The sequence below is a fragment of the Schistocerca cancellata genome, chromosome 6 (genome assembly GCF_023864275.1).
Source record: "Schistocerca cancellata isolate TAMUIC-IGC-003103 chromosome 6, iqSchCanc2.1, whole genome shotgun sequence".
In the NCBI taxonomy this organism is placed as follows: Eukaryota; Metazoa; Arthropoda; class Insecta; order Orthoptera; family Acrididae; genus Schistocerca; species Schistocerca cancellata.
This window is the reverse complement of record NC_064631.1, coordinates 383,019,374-383,041,217: the sequence shown is the minus strand read 5'-3', so window position 1 is coordinate 383,041,217 and position 21,844 is coordinate 383,019,374. Positions and strand designations below refer to the sequence as shown.

At 40.7% G+C, this 21,844-nt stretch overlaps 1 protein-coding gene across 1 annotated transcript in view; it reads left to right on the top strand.

Annotated features, from left to right (window-relative positions):
• The window catches only part of LOC126088341 (cytochrome P450 4V2-like), a 120,844-nt gene extending 100,332 nt beyond the window's left edge, over positions 1-20,512 (top strand). Inside the window, exons 6-7 of the mRNA XM_049906476.1 lie at positions 15,290-15,519; positions 18,940-20,512. Coding sequence (XP_049762433.1) covers positions 15,290-15,519; positions 18,940-19,180 — 471 coding nt within the window. The 3' untranslated portion in view covers positions 19,181-20,512. The remainder of the gene's footprint in view (positions 1-15,289; positions 15,520-18,939) is intronic.
• Positions 20,513-21,844: the final 1,332 nt, after the last annotated feature.

Here is a 21,844-nt window from a genome sequence, read left to right as displayed (position 1 = left end):
CCTGGGGTTTTATGCGAAAATCGTTTTCGTGCCCCTATATTTCGTAACTTATAAACGAAACCTTAAAAGTTTTGAGATAACATCAATGAATTGGTTGTCAAATTTCACAGTAATTAATTAAGGTCATAGATGCACTACACTCATCGCTGGAAACTGTGCACAGTGCCAAGCAGTTATCTCTGTACTCGTACCAAAAGAAGCCATTGTCACAGCAAAGAACGTACACTAATTTCAAACGAAATTAAGGCGTATTTCAAGAAGACAGAAGAAAAATAACTATTTTGTCAGGTAAGTAATTCGAATGAAAGAGCTGTAGTACTAACCGTTCGAAAAAGAAAAAATAGCCTCACTTATGGACTTCATTGTCTACCTAGCTCGGTTATGTTTCATTGTTAGCACCCACGACAATGTTTCCAGAACGGCGTGAAGTACTCTGCTCAGAACGAACGCTTGTACTAGTTTCGCTTTCACGTCGTGCACATTTTTCTGGTGACAAAGCGCATAACCCTGGCGTCCAAATTACGAACCCGCCAGTTCATTTGAATCGTATACAGTCTGTTAAAGTCACTGTAATCGCATCACATGGGGATCCACAGGTTGACAGAGTAACAAAACGGCATTTTTGCAGTTATGCAGTATACGTGATTATTACTCTGATGAACATAGCCTACTACGGCTAAATGTTATAACATGATTACGTTCAGTTCATGTGTACAAATGTACGGAATAGTTAATACCTCACTTTTCTGTTTTACAATTGTCAGAAGTAACTTGTTTACAAATCTGATATATTAGAATTTACGCATATCGCCTTTGTAATTTTGAGAGTTTCTGTGTGTGACTTTCTAAACGTGACATTCTAAACATGATCTTCAAAAGCTGTATGTTCTAGGATTGGTTATTGAAATAGAATTGCGGGAAGTGGGACGTCAAACGATTGCATTTCTCACCATAATCTATCATTAATACCTGTACATTCATTTTTATTAAAATATCGATATTAAGAAGAAATATTAGGTTTATACCGCTAACTCCACCCGCGCCCCTCTTGCAACATCATCAACCCCCCCCCCCCCAGGGGGGCGCGCACATCAGTTTGGGAATCTCTGATGTAGACGTATCAGGGGCCACATATCATTCCAACTGCACACGCTCCACACCATTATAGAGCCTCCACCAGCTTGAGATTGATCAGTCCCCCTAGATATGCAGGGACAATGGCTTCATGCGGTTGTCTCCACACCTGTACTCGTCCATCCGCTTGATACAATATGAAACGAGACTAGTCCGACAAGGCAGCATGTTTCCAGTCATCAACAGTTCAATGTCGGTGTAACCGAGCCCACGCGAGGCGTAAAGCTTTGTGTCGTGCAGTCATCAAAGATACACGACTGGGCCTTCAGCTCCGAAAGCCCACATCGATGACGTTTCGTTGAATGGTTCGCAAGCTAACACTTGTTGATGTTCTAGCATTGAAATTTGCAGCCGTTTTTAGAATGGTTGCACTTCTGTAACGTTGAACTACTCTCTTCAGTCACCGTTGGTACTGTTCTTGCAGGATATTTTTCTGACCGCAGCGATATCGGAGATTTGATGTTTTACCGGATACCTGATATCCCTGGTACACTCGTGAAATGATCGCACTGGAAACTCCCCACTTCATCGCTACCTCGGAGGTGCTGTGTCCCATCGCTCGTGCACCGACTACAACGCCACGTTCAAACTCACTTAAATCTTGATAACCTGCCACTGTAGCAGCGCCAGACACTTGTTGTCTTATGTAGGGGTTTCCTATCGCAGCGCCGTATTCTGCCTGTTTCCATACCTCTGCATTTGAATACGTATGCCTGTTCCAGTTTCTTTGTCGCTTCAGTGTATATGAACAGCTGTAAATGTCTGAAGATGGCCATGTAAGCCGACAACCGGTTAACAATAAAAGTAATATTGTAGAACAAAATCGAACTGGTGCTTTTCATTTATTATAATGTTGTTCTACCAAGAACCGACGAAAGATTCTGTTAACATTAACAGCTGAGGTGAAAGGAATGGTACAGAAACAGGATGTAAAGTAGATTGCGACAATACAACAGACACCACTCATATATATAATTCTATGGGTGCGACTGCTGTTTGATGGAAGAGTTTCAGTGCCGATGCACAACCAACGATCGAACTTATACGAGAAACAGAAATGTGCACGGTAGAGGGTTAATGGACGGGCTTTGTTGCGGTGTTTCGAGCAGGAAGTTGGGAATCAGGGTCTAACGGGCATCCAGCTTGAATGGCGTGGCAATTAAGGCAACCGATATAGAGAAGCAGAGCATCCATGTTCGAGTCCATGTCCTGCATAAATTTCTAACTCCACCAGTTACGTTGCCGCAGTACCCTGTGTGGCTCGAAGTCATTATTTCCTCCCTACATCTGCCCTACTGCATTCTCATTCCACTCCTTTCATCCAAATATTCAACTATTTAAAGTACCGTCTGATGTTAGTTTACTCCGAACGATAGCGCTGGAACATCCTGAGTACTAAGCAAGGAGATGGGAGTAGTACGATGCCTGGCCACAGATCTATAACATTGAACCAGAAAAGACAATTTCATTTTTGAAAATGTGTAAGTAGGCTGTTCAGGTTTTTATATTGGTAACGCCACGTAGCGCTCTGTATGAAAATTACTGGCTGTGCTGTGTGCAGTCTGTGGCTAGTTTGCATTGTTGTCGCCATTGTAGTGTTGGGCTGTTGGCTGTTAACTGCGCGTAGCGTTGCGCAGTTGGAGGTGAGCCGCCAGCAGTGGTGGAAGTGAGGAGAGAGATGGAGTTTTGAAATTTGTAATACTGGATATCATGAACTATATACATTATGACTTTTGGACACTATTGAGGTAAATACATTGTTTGTTCTCTATCAAAATCTTTCATTTGCTAACTGTGCCTATCAGTAGTTAGTGCCTTCCGTAGTTTGAATCTTTTATTTAGCTGGCAGTAGTGGCGCTCACTGTATTGCAGTAGTTCGAGTAACGAAGATTTTTGGTGAGGTAAGTGATTTGTGAAAGGTATAGGTTAATGGTAGTCAGGGCCATTATTTTGTAGGGATTTTTGAAAGTCAGATTGCGTCGCGCTAAAAATATTGTGTGTCACTTTAGTGAATGTTTGAGTACGTTCAGTTTTGCTCAGCTGTTTGAAAAGCAAATAAAGTAAGAGGTTTATCAGCACAGTAATTCTGAAATTGTTCTAAGGGGACGTTTCATATGTCGACCCTTAGCCGAGGATACCTCACTGGAATCTTCTGATTTTTTCTTGTAGTTTGTGTAATTAGTGTAGCTCTTGTTTATTGCTAGCGCGTAATTGTAGAGAGAATTTCCTTTGTAGTTGTAGTTTTTCATTGTTGTACAGTAAAACAGTTGTGGCATGCATGTAGATTTGCACCAAGTATTTCACAGCTGCGCTTGCAATTAACTAGATATTATTTTCAGTGCTATGTTAATGTGTTCCCCTATTTTTGCTCTTCAAATTGTGTTTTTCTGTGTTGTCGTGTGAAATATTGTGACAATAATGGCGTGTGAAAATCGTAATACTAGGCTCCAAAGTAAACTGAGAAATAACAGTGAAGACGAAAGCAGTGTGTTAACGCCACCATATAATGAATTAACAAATATTCAAAGTAGTAATTTGGTAACTGTGCATAGGGAAATGGAGCAGGCGTCAAATAATGGTGTAGACAGTGAAACAGGTAGTGAACAGGGAAGCATTATCGATCGATCGGTCGGCAACAGCTCGTCTCAGGAATCCGAAATGACAGAACACAATATTGCAAATACTGTAGACTTAGGTTTTGGGTCCTCACCGTTTTCTCAAATGAGTCAAGACACATTTTCTGCTTGTCAAAATGTGAATGTTGCCGGTCAAAATGCACTGCCAAAAAGCATAGAGAAACAGATTCCAGACACTAATACATTATTATTGCAATTAATGCAACAAATGGAACAAAATCAGAGACAAATGGGACAAAGGCTTCAAAAGTTAGACACAATGGAACAACACCAGAGACAAACACAGCAACAGTTAGACACAATGGAACAACACCAGAGACAAACACAGCAACAGTTAGACACAATGGAACAAAATCTTCATCAGTTAGACACAGTGGAACAAAATCTTAAAAAGTTCGACACCACGCTTGAACAAACACGTGAAGATTTAACTACTGAGTTACATAACATCGAATCGTAATGTCAAAAAGTCTGTAATGACGTAAAAACAAATTTGTGAGCATTTCCAGCCTATTTTTTCGCGTCATGAAAATGCATTACAGAATCACGAAGCAGCCATAAAAGAACTGCAAACTATTGTTCATGAAAATCACGACACCTTGCAAGCTAAAATTGACTCAGTTGCACCTACCGATTCAGTTACGAACTTGCAAAAACTCAAGATAACTTAAAGGTCACAGCAGATACTATTTCAACACAAATGGACACTCTGAAACTTGGTTCAGAAACACTCACTGAGAAAATAAGTACACTATCGGAGAAAGTAGCCGAACTTTCGGATCAGTTCACTAACTTACCTGCAAAGGTAGATGATGATCTGAATGACACAAGACCTGTAGCCATCACTGACACAGAAGAGTATGAACAAGTTAAGAAATTTAAACAAAATCAGAATCAAATTAATACGCAACACCAAAGAGAAATCCGGGAAGTACAAGAAATGGTTCAAATGGCTCTGAGCACTATGGGACTCAACATCTTAGGTCATAAGTCCCCTAGAACTTGGAACTACTTAAACCTAACTAACCTAAGGACATCACACACACCCACGCCCGAGGCATGATTCGAACCTGCGACCGTAGCAGTCCCGCGGTTCCGGACTGCAGCGCCAGAACCGCTAGACCACCGCGGCCGGCGGAAGTCACGATCAGCTGACACAGGTAATACAAGAATTACGTATTTCAGAGGCCACTCGCGCTCCAATACGGGAAGAGGAACATAGAAATACGGAACAGCCACAAAATAATAACTCAGGGCACTTCGTAAATTATGAAATAAATTGGCAAGGTACACCGAATTTTGAGATGGAACCGCCGACACGACGTAACAATGACCGATATGCTACTCGGACACGATGATTTTGACTATAAGCTGTTTATTACTACACGTAAATTCAAAACATTTAAGAATTCCAGCAACGACATTCATCCACAAGCGTGGCTTCATCAATTCTCTCATTGCTTTCCTCCCAACTGGTCATTAGAACACAGATTAGAATTAATGTGTGGATACTTAGAAAATGAACCAGCTGTAAGAATGCGATCGGTCATTCATGATTGCCACAGTGAAGGAGAATTTTATCATGCTTTCCTCTCAGAATATTGGTCTCAAACTACACAAGACTGAGTAAAACATAGCATCATAATGATGAAACATTTAGAACAATCTGAATTTTCCTGTCTTGTGAAATATTTTGAAGACATGTTGCACAAGAATCAGTACCTGTCAAACCCATACAGCCCCTCAGAACTCATCCGCATTTGCTTAATCAAATTGCCTGAACGTTTACGACATATTATTTTGGCAGGACGTTGCAAAGACGGCATTGAAGCTTTTCAGGGACTCTTACATAAATTAGAAATTGACACTGACAATCGCGGAACGCGAAAACAGGAACACAACAATTACAAGTCACATCCGTCGCAATTCCGCGATGAAAGAAATAATAACTGGACGCAACAAGGCTATTCTCACAACACAAATCGTGACCAAAATAGACACCACCCGTATGACAACCGTTGCAGAGTAGTAATAATTACAGGGAAAGATCACCTCTTCGCGGTAGTGACTATCACAGAGACAATCAGAGAAAGAGACAATATGGCAACCAGAACTATTATTATCAACGGAGACAGAATAACTTCAGACGCAACAGTTCAGCGCGCAGTTACGATTCCGGGAGAAATTCTCCACCACATGACTGACAAACAAGAAACTATGTAAACTCCCGACAAAACGACAGACCTGCATTCCATCAGAACTGGCGAGCTTCAAACAGGGCAGGGCCTGCTCGTCAAGGTGAATTTGTACAAGTTAGACCTCCAAATCCCAATAACGACGCGCGCCAACAAAGAAACAGACAATGAGTCGCACCGCAGGCAGCCACGTGCGCCCGCTGGCTCAGGGAAAAATAACATAGACGCTAACCTTGACAAAAATTCCAGTATTCTTTACCGACGTATACCACATGATAATTGCGTTAAAGTTGAAACTCTGCATACCAGGAAGAGCAAAGGTTTACACCACATTTCACGCGTAAAACCATTTATTGGGAGATAATCTGCATTTTAACTTAGTCTTTGCTATAAAATTTTTCACTTCACGTTACTATACTCTTTTTCAATCTTAGAAACTGTTAACATGCAACTATGTTTGAAGTAAAATATCCAGTCAAGAACCAAGAGAACTTATTTAAACAGAAATTATGAATGCATTCTTATTGCGAACAGACGACACAGTGTAATTGTGTGTGTGCATTCTTGCTTGTTAGTTGCATGATTACAGAACGACTATAGGGCTCACATACTTAGAACATTTACCAGTACTACTAATGAGATTTTAATGCAACATTTTGGTTTACTTGAAAAATACATTCTGAATTTAAAGTACTTTCTCTGAAATACCAGATGACACAGTGGTTAGTTTATGTGACAGCTACACGATTTTATCACGACGCTACTAATGAGTGACAATTTACAATGTTGCTTTTGCAGTGTATCTGTTTTATATCTGCACAGTTTTTCTGTATTATTCTGGAAAGTAAAACATGTTTTAGTAGTAACTTTTGTGGTATAGCTACAATGAGACAGCCTTTTCCATAGCACAACAATACGTTACAGTACAGTACTTTCTTCATCATGACAATAAGCATAATAACTACGATATCTGTACGCAAAGCATTTCACTTTTGTTTATTACGAGGTGAGTACATTGACTTCAGCAGATCTTTGGTTACAGAGGACGATAACTACGACACTTCCACAGAATTATCTTACGGCAAGACGCACATTTAGCGCTAAAGGACTCGTATTTGAGTGATTAATTTTGTACTTAAAACATTTATTTTTAAAGATATTTCAAGTACAATGATACAAAGGTTTTCCGTGATCCATTTCATTCCATTGCTGTAATCTGTAACACCTGAGGAGGTTAAGTAGTGTGTAAGCTTAGGGACTGATGACCTTAGCAGTTGAGTCCCACAAGATTTCACACACATTTATAGTTAACTGTGAATACTAAAGTCAGCACAAGTAATAATGATAAATTACGAATCGGGCTAGAACCCGATAGACAGGAGAATCTGTATCACAGACAGTCAGAAACCTTTAGCAAAGTACAGTCGTGGACAAGGAGGAGGAGGAGATTAGTGTTTAACGTCCCGTCGACAACGAGGTCATTAGAGACGGAACGCAAGCTCGGGTGAGGGGAGGATGGGGAAGGAAATCGGCCGTGCCCTTCAAAGGAACCATCCCGGCATTTGCCTGTAGCGATTTAGGGAAATCACGGGAAACCTAAATGAGGATGGCCGGAGACGGGATTGAACCGTCGTCCTCCCGAATGCGTGTCCAGTGTGCTAACCACTGCGCCACCTCGCTCGGTTGTCGTGGACAAAACGAGCGAGACCCCTCGCCTTTTCGTTATGCTGATCCGCACGGCTTTAAAGTCTGCTACACAGCATAACCGGCAAGGCGACGAAGTGCTACCAACATACTATGCACAGGCGTGAAATTGACAACTTTCTCAACTTTTTTAGACTGTATTCAATAATTTGTAAGACTATATTAATGCTGATTAGTGTGTTAAACATAACATCTAAATATAAGAAAGAAATGAAAGAAGAAACTCTAATTGGTATGAACTGTACCAAAAAAATGAGTTTCAAGTTATCGAGATAACATAACTGTTTTAGTAAGACAAAGAACCCCAGATCGTTACGAATTAGCAAAATATTATTCGCATTCGGCCGCGAAACAGTCTCTGCCAACGTTCAGACCAGTCATACTGGATTACCGTTGCTGAACTACCATGAAAGTGCGCAAATTTAGCAATGCGTGAAGATTCATAACGAAATTCAGTTAAAAATCATTCAATGCCACACTTAAGTCAATTCCATTATTGACAGAAGCGGAAAAAGTAGGCAGTAACATGTATGAAATTCTACAAGAGTGTCATATTGACATCCACAGGGCGCCAGTAGAGAATAAACGTAGCGATAAAACGTATTGGAGGCGCGAGAATTTTTTTTGATATTCTACCTACCTCCATCGAGATTAGAACCGAAAACAAACCAGACCTTCTTTTCACTACGCTAGCAGACAACCCAGGCGAACAGCCCTCTATTACTACCCCAGACATGAATAAGCCGGCAATTTCGAAATGAAAATGGCAAAATGATCTGCAGTTTCTGTTGCATAGAGCTTTCTGGACTCAAAGATATGAATTTTCTACCTTTATGTCACCGCTTATGTGACTATCATTCGGGATGTGTATCGAAATAACAAAATACTGTTATTAGCGAGTAAATTTAGTAGGATAATTCTGAACCGGCCCAGGACATAAACGGCTACATAGCTACCAAACGTGTTCTACACTGTTTCGAATTCTCCACTAGACTCGCCACAGCCAGAAAACGTTCATAAGCCGAAGTGTTTCTTAAGCTAGCTAGCAATTGGAATGTTCGCACTTCTAAAACGAGGTGGCATTAATACTGGGATGTGAATTACCACGTGTATAGGCAAATGGATTTAATTTACATTCCTGTAAACGTGATTTGGTCGAAAGCGTAGCTACGATTAATATGCTGATATATCGACTGCAACTAGAACATTTCGAATAAGGAGTATGGGGTGTTATTTATGCGGCCCTCATCTTCAGTAACCGTCGTAGCTGTTTTCGTTGTTAGGATTTCGTCACCTAAACCGGTCACTTTCTTGACAGTCTATCGGTCTACACAACCCTTAAAACCCTTTTACCTCGAGAACGGGTAGACACAATAAGCGGAAATGTATCTCACTTCTTGCGGTAACCGGTCCCTTGGTGGTGTAAAAAAAGTGAGCTTCTATGTCAAGGAAATCTAAAGATACGGCCGTTTATGTAAAGAAAATTTACGTGAAAGGTCAAATAATGGCTCCAAGAACTATGCGACCAAACTGCTTATGTCATCAGCCCCTAGACCTAGAACTACTTAAACCAACCTAACCTAACACCTATCCATGCCCGGGGAAGGATTTGAACTGACGGTGCAAGCAACCGCGCGATCCGCGATATGACGCCGTTGAAAGCACGGCTAACCCGCGCCTGCAAGCTGTTAATATCATCTGATGTTGCTAAAAAGTTATTTACTTCTGGTGAATGATTTTCTGAACAGTTCATTTAAGATAGAATAACTAAAATATATTTGATGTTACGGAAGACGAAGGACGCCTAATTCATTTCCCTCTCTTTATTTATGATGTTAGATTCGCAATCTGAACATACGTATTATCCATAACCACACTTTAGCGCCGCACAGATATGTGAATGCAACACATTGGCGTACACTTGAGGTATTTCGTTTCCCATGAAGTGGTGGCAGACGACGCCGTGGCGTCTTCGAAGCACGACCTTCGTCAGTGCAAGATATCTCAGCACAGTTGAGCGAACGTTTTCTTCCTGCTGCTAGTCTAATGGGCAATGGCAATACTGTAGAATACTTTTGACAACTATGTGACCATCGATTTACGTTCTTAAGTGGTCCATAATAATGTTAATAAATTCACTCGATATTTTTATGTCCTTTAAATTACATTTGCTACATGATTCGCATTGAAGACGTAGGAAATGCATGTTATTTGGTCCAGGAAGCACGTTCCAACAGAAATTGATGCTTACATTGACATTCATGATGCGAATTAGTGGTCTTATCCATCACATGGATAACGAGGATGCTCCGTTTTGCTATTTGTATCGCCATTTTGTAATTCTTGTACATATTGAGAAGAGATAATGAAATTCGCAGTGCTTCAAATGCAGAGAATGCAACTGTAGGAAAAAGCGAAATTGCAGCCACACCATACTTTGCACGAAGAATTAAGCCTGAGAGACATATGTGCGAGTATCTGTGGGCTGTTAACGAAATTTAAATATGATATTAAAAATGACAGCAGTTTTTCTATCGTTTTAAAAAGAATACAGTCTCATTAGTGTTTACATATGTTATTTTTCATGAAATAGTTTGCAACGTATCGCACTCGGAGCTAACGAGCTATCAAATTATTAAAGCTGTCGTCACCTTACACCGGGTCGTTGTAATTAAACTTCCTCTTTTTAACACGTTATAACACGGGAACTAACTACAGAGCGAATTCCGATGTCAAGAACATGGGGAAGAGGTAACGCAGAATCAGTTCAATTGAAACACTTTTAATGTGCTGGTACGGTACATCATCAATTACATACCGGTCACATTCCTGCTACAAAAGGTGCTCAGCGCTTCAAACCAGCATACACGCCCTAGTAAACCCTCTCCTAGGACAGGTAGACCAAAAGTGGTTCAAATGACTCTGAGCACTATGGGACTTAACATCTCAGATCATCAGTCCCCTAGAACTTAGAACTATTTAAACCTAACTAAGCTAAGGACATCACACACATCCATGCTCGAGAGGGGATTCGAGCCAGCGACCGTAGCGCTCGTGCGGATCCAGACTGAAGCGCCTAGAACCACTCGGCCACACCGGCCGGCTCAGGTAGCCCCACAACCAGAATTCACAGGGAGTGAGATCAGGTGATAATGCCGGCAGAGCATTTGGAAACGATGATCTGATAATTCAACCGTTTACAGATGCGTTTCGTAGAAGCAGGTAAACTCCACGAGCGAAGTGTGGTGGGGCCCCATCTTGCATGAAAATTGTGGATTCCAATGCGTCTCTCTCCTGTAGAGTGGGTATGACATGCTGTCGAAGCATATAGTAGTAACGCTGCACGTCTTTGGTGCTTGAGCGTCAAGCTGTTTAAAAAATAATGGGCAATGATGAACGTATCCATGAAGCCACATCATACGATGAAACGTTCACCACACACAGGAACTTCATGCACAGGGAGTGGAGACGAAGATTGCCACACTCGGCTACTTTGTGTGTTCACTTCGCCCGCTAGAGAAAAATGAGCTTCACATGTTCATAGGATGGTCCAGGGCCAGCCCTCATCAACTTCAATCCTTACGGTAAAGTGGAGAGGGAAGTCAGCACGTCGTTGTGCGTCCTGTGGTACAAGCTGCTGTACGAAATGGATCTTGTACGGATACCATTTGAAAATTGTTCGAAGCACCTGCCGGTCATAGACCACGGGATGTTCCTCTGTCGTGGCCCTTCCGTAATCGTTTCAGCCGGTGATATTCTCGAAGTGCAGCTACTCCATTACTGTTGTGTTGAAAATAGAGCTTCACCAATAATGCTCTGCCATTTTATCCAAGCTCGTGTTGACACATGAACCAGTGCACTGAGACTGGTCAGGTGTATGAGACTATGAATCACTATGACTGATCACTGCACCTGGTAGTCATGGCCGGAACTGAACGGTGGCGCTGTCACACATGGAAATCATGCACCCAACACTCAAGTTACTCGTACTGAAATTATTTGGCGTATTGTAAGGTGTTAAATAGGATGGTTCAAATGGTTCAAATGGCTCTGAGCACTATGGGACTTAACATCTGAGGTCATGAGTCCCCTAGAACTTAGAACTACTTAAACCTAACTAACCTAAGGGCATCACACATATCCATGCCCGAGGCAGGATTCGAACCTGCGACCGTAGCGGTCGCGCGGTTCCAGACTGAAGAGCCTAGAACCGCTCGGTCACACCGGCCGGCGTGTTAAATAGGAATTGTTTAATTATAACCACCCGGTACATTAAATATTTGGGTGGTTGTCAAATGAAAAGTTTTTCTCTTAGTACGAAATTTGACCCTTAAGAATATTTAGAGTGAACACACTAAAATAAAAAGTAAATTACTAGAAAACTACGCAATAACAATACTCGGTTCTATTATGAAGCAAATTGAAATACACTGTTTGTCCGCTACCACTCAATTCTATATCAGACTGAAATTCCTTGTACAGCCATGTGACCATGTTGAATATCATTATTGGAAAAATACAGTATAGGTCTCTAAAAATAGTCGATCATTTTCTCTGAATTTGTTCATTAACTGTCGTGACGCATTTCGGGTTTAACCGATCATCTGATGGCCAATTATAAGCAAAATAAAGTAACAGATATTTGGTTGCAAATTTCATAGACAGGAAAATGTTTTACACAAATCAGTTGTAAACGAAAAATATTAAAGAACAAAACGTTTTCTGATACAGAAATAATACCATTTTAGATGTAAATACATGAGACTTTGATTCAGACGTCATATTCTGACACTACGGCTATACAAGTAGCACCAGTAGTTCCACGTTTCGACCCTAGCTGTTGAAATACCATACAGGCAACAGCCCGCGCCAGTATATGTACTAGGAGGAAGATTGAGTCACGCTAGGTGGCGTAACAGTGTCGATGCACGTTAAAAGAGCGGCACACAGATTCGTGGCCAATGTATGTATCATATTTCAATTTTTAAGCAACAACTGCCGAAAATGTGCGTCAATATATATAACATTTAAAAATTGCTTGCCCACGCACGGGCAGAAATTCTTCGTTACTTACAAAAATTTGATTAACGCGTTAATTAGATTGAATTTCTCATTCCAAGGGCACTGATGGGCGATCTTTTTAATTGTTAAAATGCGTTCTAAGCCAAGATCGCACAAAATATTTTTATTCAAGACAACAGGTTTCAACACTCTTAGCTGTCATGTTCAGGTGTTAAACGACTTTTTGTTGTTCTAAAACATGCCCATTTTACGCTGAACCTAATGCACAAGATGTCAAACGGATAAAACTCTTCTCATTATAAACGTTTGCCATAACTACAATACTTAAAATAATTTAAATATCTTAGCGATTACAGACGTTTATAATGTGCTGGGTTTTATCCATCCGACATCTTGTGCACGAGCTGCTCGGAGTAGCCAGCCGGTCCAGGGCGTCCTGTCACGGTTCGCGCGGCTCACCCCGTCAGAGGTTCGAATCTTGCCTCGGGCATGAGTGTGTGTTGTCCTTAGCCTAAATTAGTTTAAGTTAGATTAAGCAGCGTGTAAGCTTAGGGACCGATGACCTCAGCAGTTTGGTCCCACAAAATCTTACCACAAATTTCAAAATTTTTTTCTTGTGCACGAGGTGCAGGTTAAAATGATCATGGTTTACTACAAGAAAAAGTTAGACCTGACGATGACAGCTAAGACTATTGAAACCGGATGTTTTGAATAAATGTTGTATTGTGCAATCTTGGCTTTTGAACGATTTGTAATAACTTGTTACTTTTAAACAGTTTGTAACAATCATTACAAGGCTTTTTGTTTGTATACATAACGTAAAACTGACAAGATACGATCGACTGGAATCTGTTAGAGTGCAAATATGTAACTTAGCGCCAAAAAATTTAAATGTTATTACGAAGTAAAAGTTCTTGGGACGTTACTCATCCGATAAAGTGAAAGTATGAACAGCATTATAAAAGTTAAGACTTTAGTAATGAATTTCCTTAATGAATTTCCTACATGTTTCACAACATAACATAGCCTCATGGGTCGTCATTCACCCGACCTAGTGTGAAATATGTATAACATTAGATGAAGCTAAAATTTTAAAAACTCTGCTGGAAGATTGTCAATGCAGGCGAGGAAGATCTCCAAATGCAGCATGATGAAAGTGTCTCATACCCATCCACCTCAAATAGCTGTTAAAAATTGTTACACTACTGCATGAGAATGGAAAAACATCAGAGTACGGTACTTAAAAGAAGAAATACAATGGCAGATGTATGCATGTTATACTTCATCTAAATGACTAGCCATGTTTATCAGATGTAAAACAGAATGATCTGTTCACGATATATCTATTGCTTCCTGAACATAAGATGGAGGTTTACTATAAACTTTGCAACATCTAATACTAAGAATGGAGTTGAACAATAAACAGAAGTCAGCGTTGAGTTTATTTCATCAGTGTAACTTTGTTACACTCTTAAAAAGAATGTAAAAGAAAATGAGAAATGGTTTTTGTTGACTACAGTTCACCTATTTAAGTTGTTTGATTGCTGTAAAGACCATTATAATCTATTCAGGAATCAGGCGTTGTGGATGCAGCTCATCATTTGCAGAGGGTAAATATGTAATGTGACACATCAAACAGATAGGGATTTACATTTCTTTTAAGTATTCTGTTTATCTATCAGAGTTTGCCATAAGATCATTTCATTTTCATTTTTTGTTTTACAGAGAGGTTTCCCAGTGTGGACCACCCAGTTCTTCCTTTTGTCTGAACTGGCTTACAGATTATTACGTTAGAATCCTCATACGTGTTACGTTAACTGCCATTAGGGAATCATAAAGCCAGATACATTCTGAACCGAAGTTCTCTGACATAATACCTATCACGTCACAAAAGTGTTGGATTAAACGTCAGTTATCGAACAATACATTTCAGGGGATTCCTTCTTTTATCTAGATGATTCCCGATTGATAAACCTGCACTGAGTTGCGGCACATCATACATGACCAGTATAATCAACAGATTGTGTATTACGTGCATGGATTCAACTTAAACGCACGGTGGTAAGAGCTGCAAACAGCTTAGTTAATAATTCACTGGCCGAATGTCTTGAAACGTTATAGAACATGAACAGCTTTCCGTTTCTATTAGCTATCCAGCCTCTGTTTGTTGACACGAATTGAAAGCTGTTCACACGCTCTAACCTTGAAAGACATGCGGCAAGGGTATTATTAATTGAGTTGTTAGCAGTGTTTACTACCTTGAGTTTTAAATAAGCCTGTGCACTCAGTACACAGCCTGGCGATTCAAGCTCCTCGCGTATGATGTGCTGCAAGGCGTAATATTCTGTTTCTAACAGCTTTATTATACTCTTGATGTTTACCATTTACTGCGATTACTCGTTTCTGAAAAATAATCGTGCCACTTAACTGATATCCATAAGAAAGTATGCGGAGGAGGAGATTTGTACACCTGTTGAACAACTTGAGTTATACCATTCTCCTGTCGCAAAGAATGGCGCCATCTGAGGGGGCCCCGCGTGAGTGACGGAAGGGCGTAGCGCCGGGGCAGCTGTAGACCCCCCGGGTCACCTGCTGCAGGTGCAGGAGGCGGCGAGGCACGACGAGGCGCTGCAGGAGCGCGTCATCAAGGAGGCGCTGCGCCTGTTCCCGCCGGGCCCGCTGCTGTCGCGCGAGCTGGCCGCCGACGTGGCGCTGGCCGGGGACCCGCCCACCGTCCTGCCCGCGGGCTGCACCGCCGTCGTCTTCGTCTTCTTCCTGCACCGCGACCCGCGCGTCTGGGACGACCCGCTCTCCTTCCGTCCGGACAGGTACCACCTGCCTCCTGTTATAATTTATCTAAACAAAACTCTTACTGGCGTCACTTTGGTTGTACTTCAAGCTATACACGAATGACAAAATGTAGCGTACTTCGCACACTTTGGTTGTATAATGTCATACAGGAGTTTTCTTTCTGCAACCATCAATTTAAACCAAGTAGAAGTTTCCTGAGCCTAAATCTATGTACTCGAGAACATCATGCAGAGACCGGTACAAGGAACTGTATTCCGTACCAAATTCGATTGATGTATTTTTTATTAATACTGCCGAATAATTAAATAAGTGTTGTAAACTGACGTTTTGTATTAAGGATCTTGGCTGCAATAGCGCAACAACAATCATACCCATCTCGAAAGGAAACTGTGGCGTGCGATTAGGATTGCAGCATTTTACAATCTTGGGCACAACTACAACAAAACCAATTACTTATTATTACCGTAACATGGGGTTTCATTTAATCGCTGCCTCTCCCGGCTAAAGATAGTTATCCTGTTAAAGAAATCGCCAACAAGGAACGTGTACCAATGTTGTCTGTCAAGCACTGTAAATGGCACTAAATTTCTTCACAAGAGTGGTCTCACACAATTCAGCTAGATATTACTCAAGGTGGCAACATGTTTCCTTAAAAAAAAAAAAAACTACTTTTACACAAAATACCACACGCGCAACATTAATGTATCCATTCCTGTCAAAAAAAATTTCGTGAGAGTTATTACTAAATAATCAGGGTTCATGCATTAGCAAAGAACAATTTCACCACGTAAGATACTGTTTGGACCATATTTAAAGATTATTCATTACCTAAGTCCAATTTATGATATCTGTGTGGATTCTGGGCCACGAATACGCAAATATCATCGCGACAATTGACCATCAAGATTCATGTGTCCTTAGTAGTTCGATTTAAAACACCCGCTGCAGTATTTAATTACGATGGCGGATAACATAGACAATCACTTATCGAATCTCGTTCATGCGTTGTTTTACTGTAAACAAATAATATAAATTACATTTTTTCTGTACCTTAAGTATATGCATTAACGTTTAAAAGTATTTCTCCGTGTTAATCACTTATTACTCAGCAGTTTACACGATTTAAATTTAAAATCACTCTATCCGTCACTTTTGTACGTAAGTCAGTCCTTCCTTCTAATATGTATTTAGATGCTTGTAGTCTATTTCACCGGACACAGTTTGAAAACAACTGAATTCACTAATACTTTGTTCTATCAGTTCTCACGACGTCAGTATTTTGAAGCTCTCCATCACCTTCCTCTTGAAAATACAAGCGCTTATACCTTTTTCTGCTAACTATACATCTCACTTCTTCCTCGAACCAGATATCACATGGAATTTAAAATGCGCCACTGAATGGGCTAAAAATGTATACTTTACATTGTCTTATAACCAAAATGAGCATTTAAAAATCTGAGAGTCTCCAATTTCCAATTGTACCGGTTACAATAGATTGAATGTTAAGATCACATTTTTCTTAGTACTGTATTCATTTATCATTGCATGTATGAGAAATTTTACTTAGGTACCATTTGATACTAACTACCTCACAATTTCCCTTCACGTAGCCTTCACTTTCACAGGCGTAAGGTACACTGACGAAAAAATTGCAACAACAAAAAATAGTGAATGTAGAATAATGAAATTTCGAGAATACATCTGTCTACGTAACATATTTAAATGAGTAACTTTGCAAGATCACAGGTTAAGGTATGCGCGAGATAAGCCATTCCAAATGTGAGATGCTCGTACGTTAATATACGGTTTAGCGACATAATGTTGAGCACAGGCATGAAAACTTGAATGCGTTGTTTTTTTCAGGTATGGCGTGTCAGTTTGTCGGATGGAGTTCTGTGCCTGTTGCAGTTTGCCTGCCAATAAAGAGACTGTTAATGGTTTTTACTAATGTGGTAGAGTGACGTACGCACGTGTCCCATATGAGTTCGACAGACCTAGTGATCCAACAGGCCAAAGCAAAAGGTCGATGCCGTGTAGAGTATGTAGGGTTACAGCAGCGGTGTGTTGACGACAGTTAACCTGTTGGAAAATAGCTCTGCAGGGCTGTTCCAGGATGGCAGCACAACAGTACAATCACCAAACTGAGGTACAAGTTGGCAGTTAGGTTGCGTAGGACAACCACGAGAGGGCTCCTACTGTCGTACGAAATAGTGTCCGAGACCACAACTCCAGGTACAGGTCCAACGTGTTGGCACGGAGACAGGTTGGGTGCAGGCCCTCAACTGGCCTCCTCCTAAGCAACACGCGGCTATCACTGGCACCGAGGCAGAACCAGCTCCCATCAGTAGACGTAACTGGCCTCCATTGTGCCCTCCAATGAGCTCTCACTTGACACCACTGAAGTAACAAACGACGGTGGCACACAGTCATTGATACGCACGCTACAGGGCAGCTGGCTAGGAACTGTCCTTGAAATAATATATTTATAACAGTTCATTTTGTCACTGTGGTGCCAGTTGCTGCTCATATTGGTGCCGCAGATTGAGTACGAAACGCCATAGCCATACGCCAAACACGACGGTCTTTGCTCTCGGTGGGGGAAAATGGCCGTCCAGAGCCCGGCCTCCTTGCAGCCGGACATTTTCACGGCCACCGCCGCCAGCAACCATTCCTGCCAAGTATAGATGTAGTATCGCAGATAGAACATCTATCTACTCATAGACCTATTACACGACCTCGTTGGAGCTCAGTGAGTTGCTGATAATGGTGTCTTTGTCACCTGAATGGCATTGTCGACTAACATCAACTCACCGCGTCTAATTTCACAAGTAACTAACGCTCGTGACTGTTAGAGAGTGTATATAAAGCAAACCTGAACTGAATCCTCATACTGGTGCCACTTGCGCCATTCTTATACGACTGGCACGAAATCTCAACAGAAATCGTCTTTCTGATGTAAAAAAACGCCTACCAACTTTAGTTTACGTTGTACAACTCCTCCTTCATGCTGCGATTTTTTTTTCTTTGACTCAGTGTATAATGTCAGAAAATGTCGTATTGTACGAAGCATATTCCTCCCGTAACTGTTTCATTAACTCACTTTTGTGTGGATGGTTTTTGTTACATTCCTTATTATTCACCAGGTTCCGTAATCAAGCTAGGGGAATTTATGTATTGCTCATAAAAGCTTAACAAAACCATCGAAGCTCAATAATTTAGTATCAGTTTCCCACATAGTTAACTTACAACCAGCATGAGAAAGTAAGGCCCGTAGATGACAGCGTTCGTGAAGATTTTTTGCGGTGTCTGCATAAAGAAGATGAGCAGCTATTATTATGTGCACCTTACCTGTCGCTATTATATTTACAGTATACATCTCGGTGTTGTGTCTCGTTGACGCTTTAAGTGCGGTTCTGAGTGTCGACGCCTCGCCGCAGGTTCCTGCCCGAGGAGAGCAAGGAGCGGCACCCGTTCGCCTTCCTGCCGTTCGGCGGCGGGCCGCGCTCCTGCCTGGGCAGCAAGTACGCGCAGCTGCAGATGCGCGCCGCCCTCTCCAGGCTGCTGCCGGCGTTCCGCGTGACCACGACGGCCACGCGCGAGGAGCTCGAGGACTTCCAAATGGGAATGGTCATCAGTCCGCGGAAGGGTTTCAAGTTGCACTTTGAACCACTGCACTGATACGGGGTACCCACAGCCACAGCTTTGAGCGTCGTGGACACAAAAGCAGTGCTTTCCTCGATAAACCGACGAATAAATTGCTGCAGTAACTAAAAATTTCACTGACAAATACTTCAGATTCAAGTCGTTGATATCTTCACATAATGTAGATAAGGAATTCGTGGCATCACTCATTCGCTCCCTATTGGATACTGCCACGCTTCCGACTGATTTAGTGCTGGCTCGTCGTCGTTAGAGGAGCAGCAGACAGTGTTATGAGGTTTTCTACGCATACACTGTAAACGCAAAATGTTGTCATCTTCATGTAACAGAAATAGGCAAAAGTTCCTATTTCTAGTCAGACTATATAAAATTAGTCTTTAAGTGTAAGACTTAGTTTTAGCACCACATATAGCTTGTATTTATGACTGGGATGGAGAACAGGATGTTAAAATACCTTAGAATCATACATGCTATAACGGAGAGATTATATGGATTTTGATCATATAGTAGCTATTTGAGAACTTACATACCATTCATCATAATTCAACACCGCTGATTATTTTAAAAGTTCCTTCCTGAGACTTATTCTGTAATTTCGTTTTCGTTCAAAACGGTGCTATTTTTATGAACGTACAAATATTAGTGAGCTGTTACATTAGCTATGTTCTTCTGAACACATACTCCTAACTACAAAGAGCTGAGCGTTAAATACATTGCAATAATAGCAGACATTCAAGGTACAGTACTGGGTTTATGCTTGATGTATCATTTTTCGAAACGTGTATTGGATGTTGTACCACTTCTTACATATTATTTATTACTGTGCTTGTTAAGAAACATTCGAGATAATTTCCTGCTTGTGCAAGATACAATTCATTTACTTTTACGAGTATGCGTTTAAGCACTTAATGTACAGTCTTTAGTGGTCTTTATTTTTGGCGTAATTTTATCCATGTTTCTACAATATGCTGTAGTATAGAACGAAAGTTCCAAGTATATAGCTGCAACAATGAGACCTCTAGAATGTCCATTGCCTTTTAGAATAGTCGCGGTACCATCTGTTACACTAATAAGGAATGTACTTATTTTACTGTCTCTGTCACTTTAGATTTTGCTGCGTTGTATACTAAGATTGAGCTAAGCTATACATGGTGCTGTTCACATTAAAACCACGATCAGCCACTGATTGCCCTAAATTTACTCAACTCAGTGATGTATCATTTAACCTGCTAATACAACAAGACTAAAACCCTCGTATCAAATAAATTTTCAGTTCATAATTTGGTTGACATTTATGGAAAAGTTATACCACAGAAACTGGCACCTGAAGAACCGAAATTTTGCAGTTGAAACAGCACACCATGATTTTAAATGACCAATTTCACTTTTATATTCCAATCAATAGTACAGCTACATAAAAATTACACTAGTTAACAAATTCAAACTTTTTTCTACATCTTGTTTGCAAATGGATGGATTTACCTAACTTTAGGGTGCTGAATACACTGGTGAAATCAGTTTTTCCTCTATGACGTCACATTTCCTAAATACACAGCAAAATAAAAAGTGGTAATAGAGAAAATTGACACAATTTAGTCAAACAACAATACACATTCAGAACGTTTGAAATCAATACTATTTTGTATGTATATATGGGCATGATTCCAATAAAAGTTCCCAATAAGTTCAGAAGATACTTTCCCCTTTAATCGTCTTTTGATTTTGAAAAATGCGACGATGGAGCTCTTCTGTTTGCCGTTTCATCACTGTCCCTAACAAGAACCCAGCAGTAGTCACCCATCATCGAAGGGTTACAATGGCCTTGGTAACGGTGTTCCATGGTATGAATATCTTGGTGAAAGCGTTCACCATGCTCATCGCTTACGGCTCCCAAATTTTCCTTGATGAAATCAAGGTGAGAATGTAAAAAGTGAATTTTAAGCGACATTCTACACCGCATTTACTTATGGTTGTCCAACAGATCATTCACAATGGTAACATAGTTTTTGTCTTTTCTGTTATCCAAAAAACCCTTCACAACTGCTTTAAAAGGAGACCAAGCAGCTAACTGGATATCTGTGAATTTGGTATCAAAAGTTGGATCTTTCAGCAAGTTAATTATTTGTGGTCAACACATATACCCTCTTTCAGCTTTGCCTCCTTAATTTGGGAAACTTTTCTTTGAAGTGATTGAAGGCCTCACCTTCTTTATCAACAGCTTTTACAAAGTATTGTTCACATTTACGTTTCCAGGAATATATGACTTCTTATAGGCCATTCCTTGACTGTATATAATTTCTTGGTGTCACGGCTGTCCCAAAGGCACAAAAAGCAGCAGTATTTCGTGAATCCAGCCTGTAAACCTGTAAGGAGTGCACCAACATTTAAATCACAGTAAAGCTCTCATTCATGATCCTTATATTTGATTGCCTCTAGCAGCAATGCGATGGATTCATAAGTTTCTTTAATGTCTTCTGCGTAAGCCAAAGGTACCGATGGAAATGCATTGCCATTATGCAATAGTACTACTTTCAAGCTGATTTTACTGGAGTCAATCAATTGTCGCCAGTCCTGAGGATTATGTTGTACACCTAGCTGCATCATCAGACCATTGACATCTCTACATACACACATTGAATTCTGTATATCGAAATATTGAGCAAAGGAAGCATATATTGATAT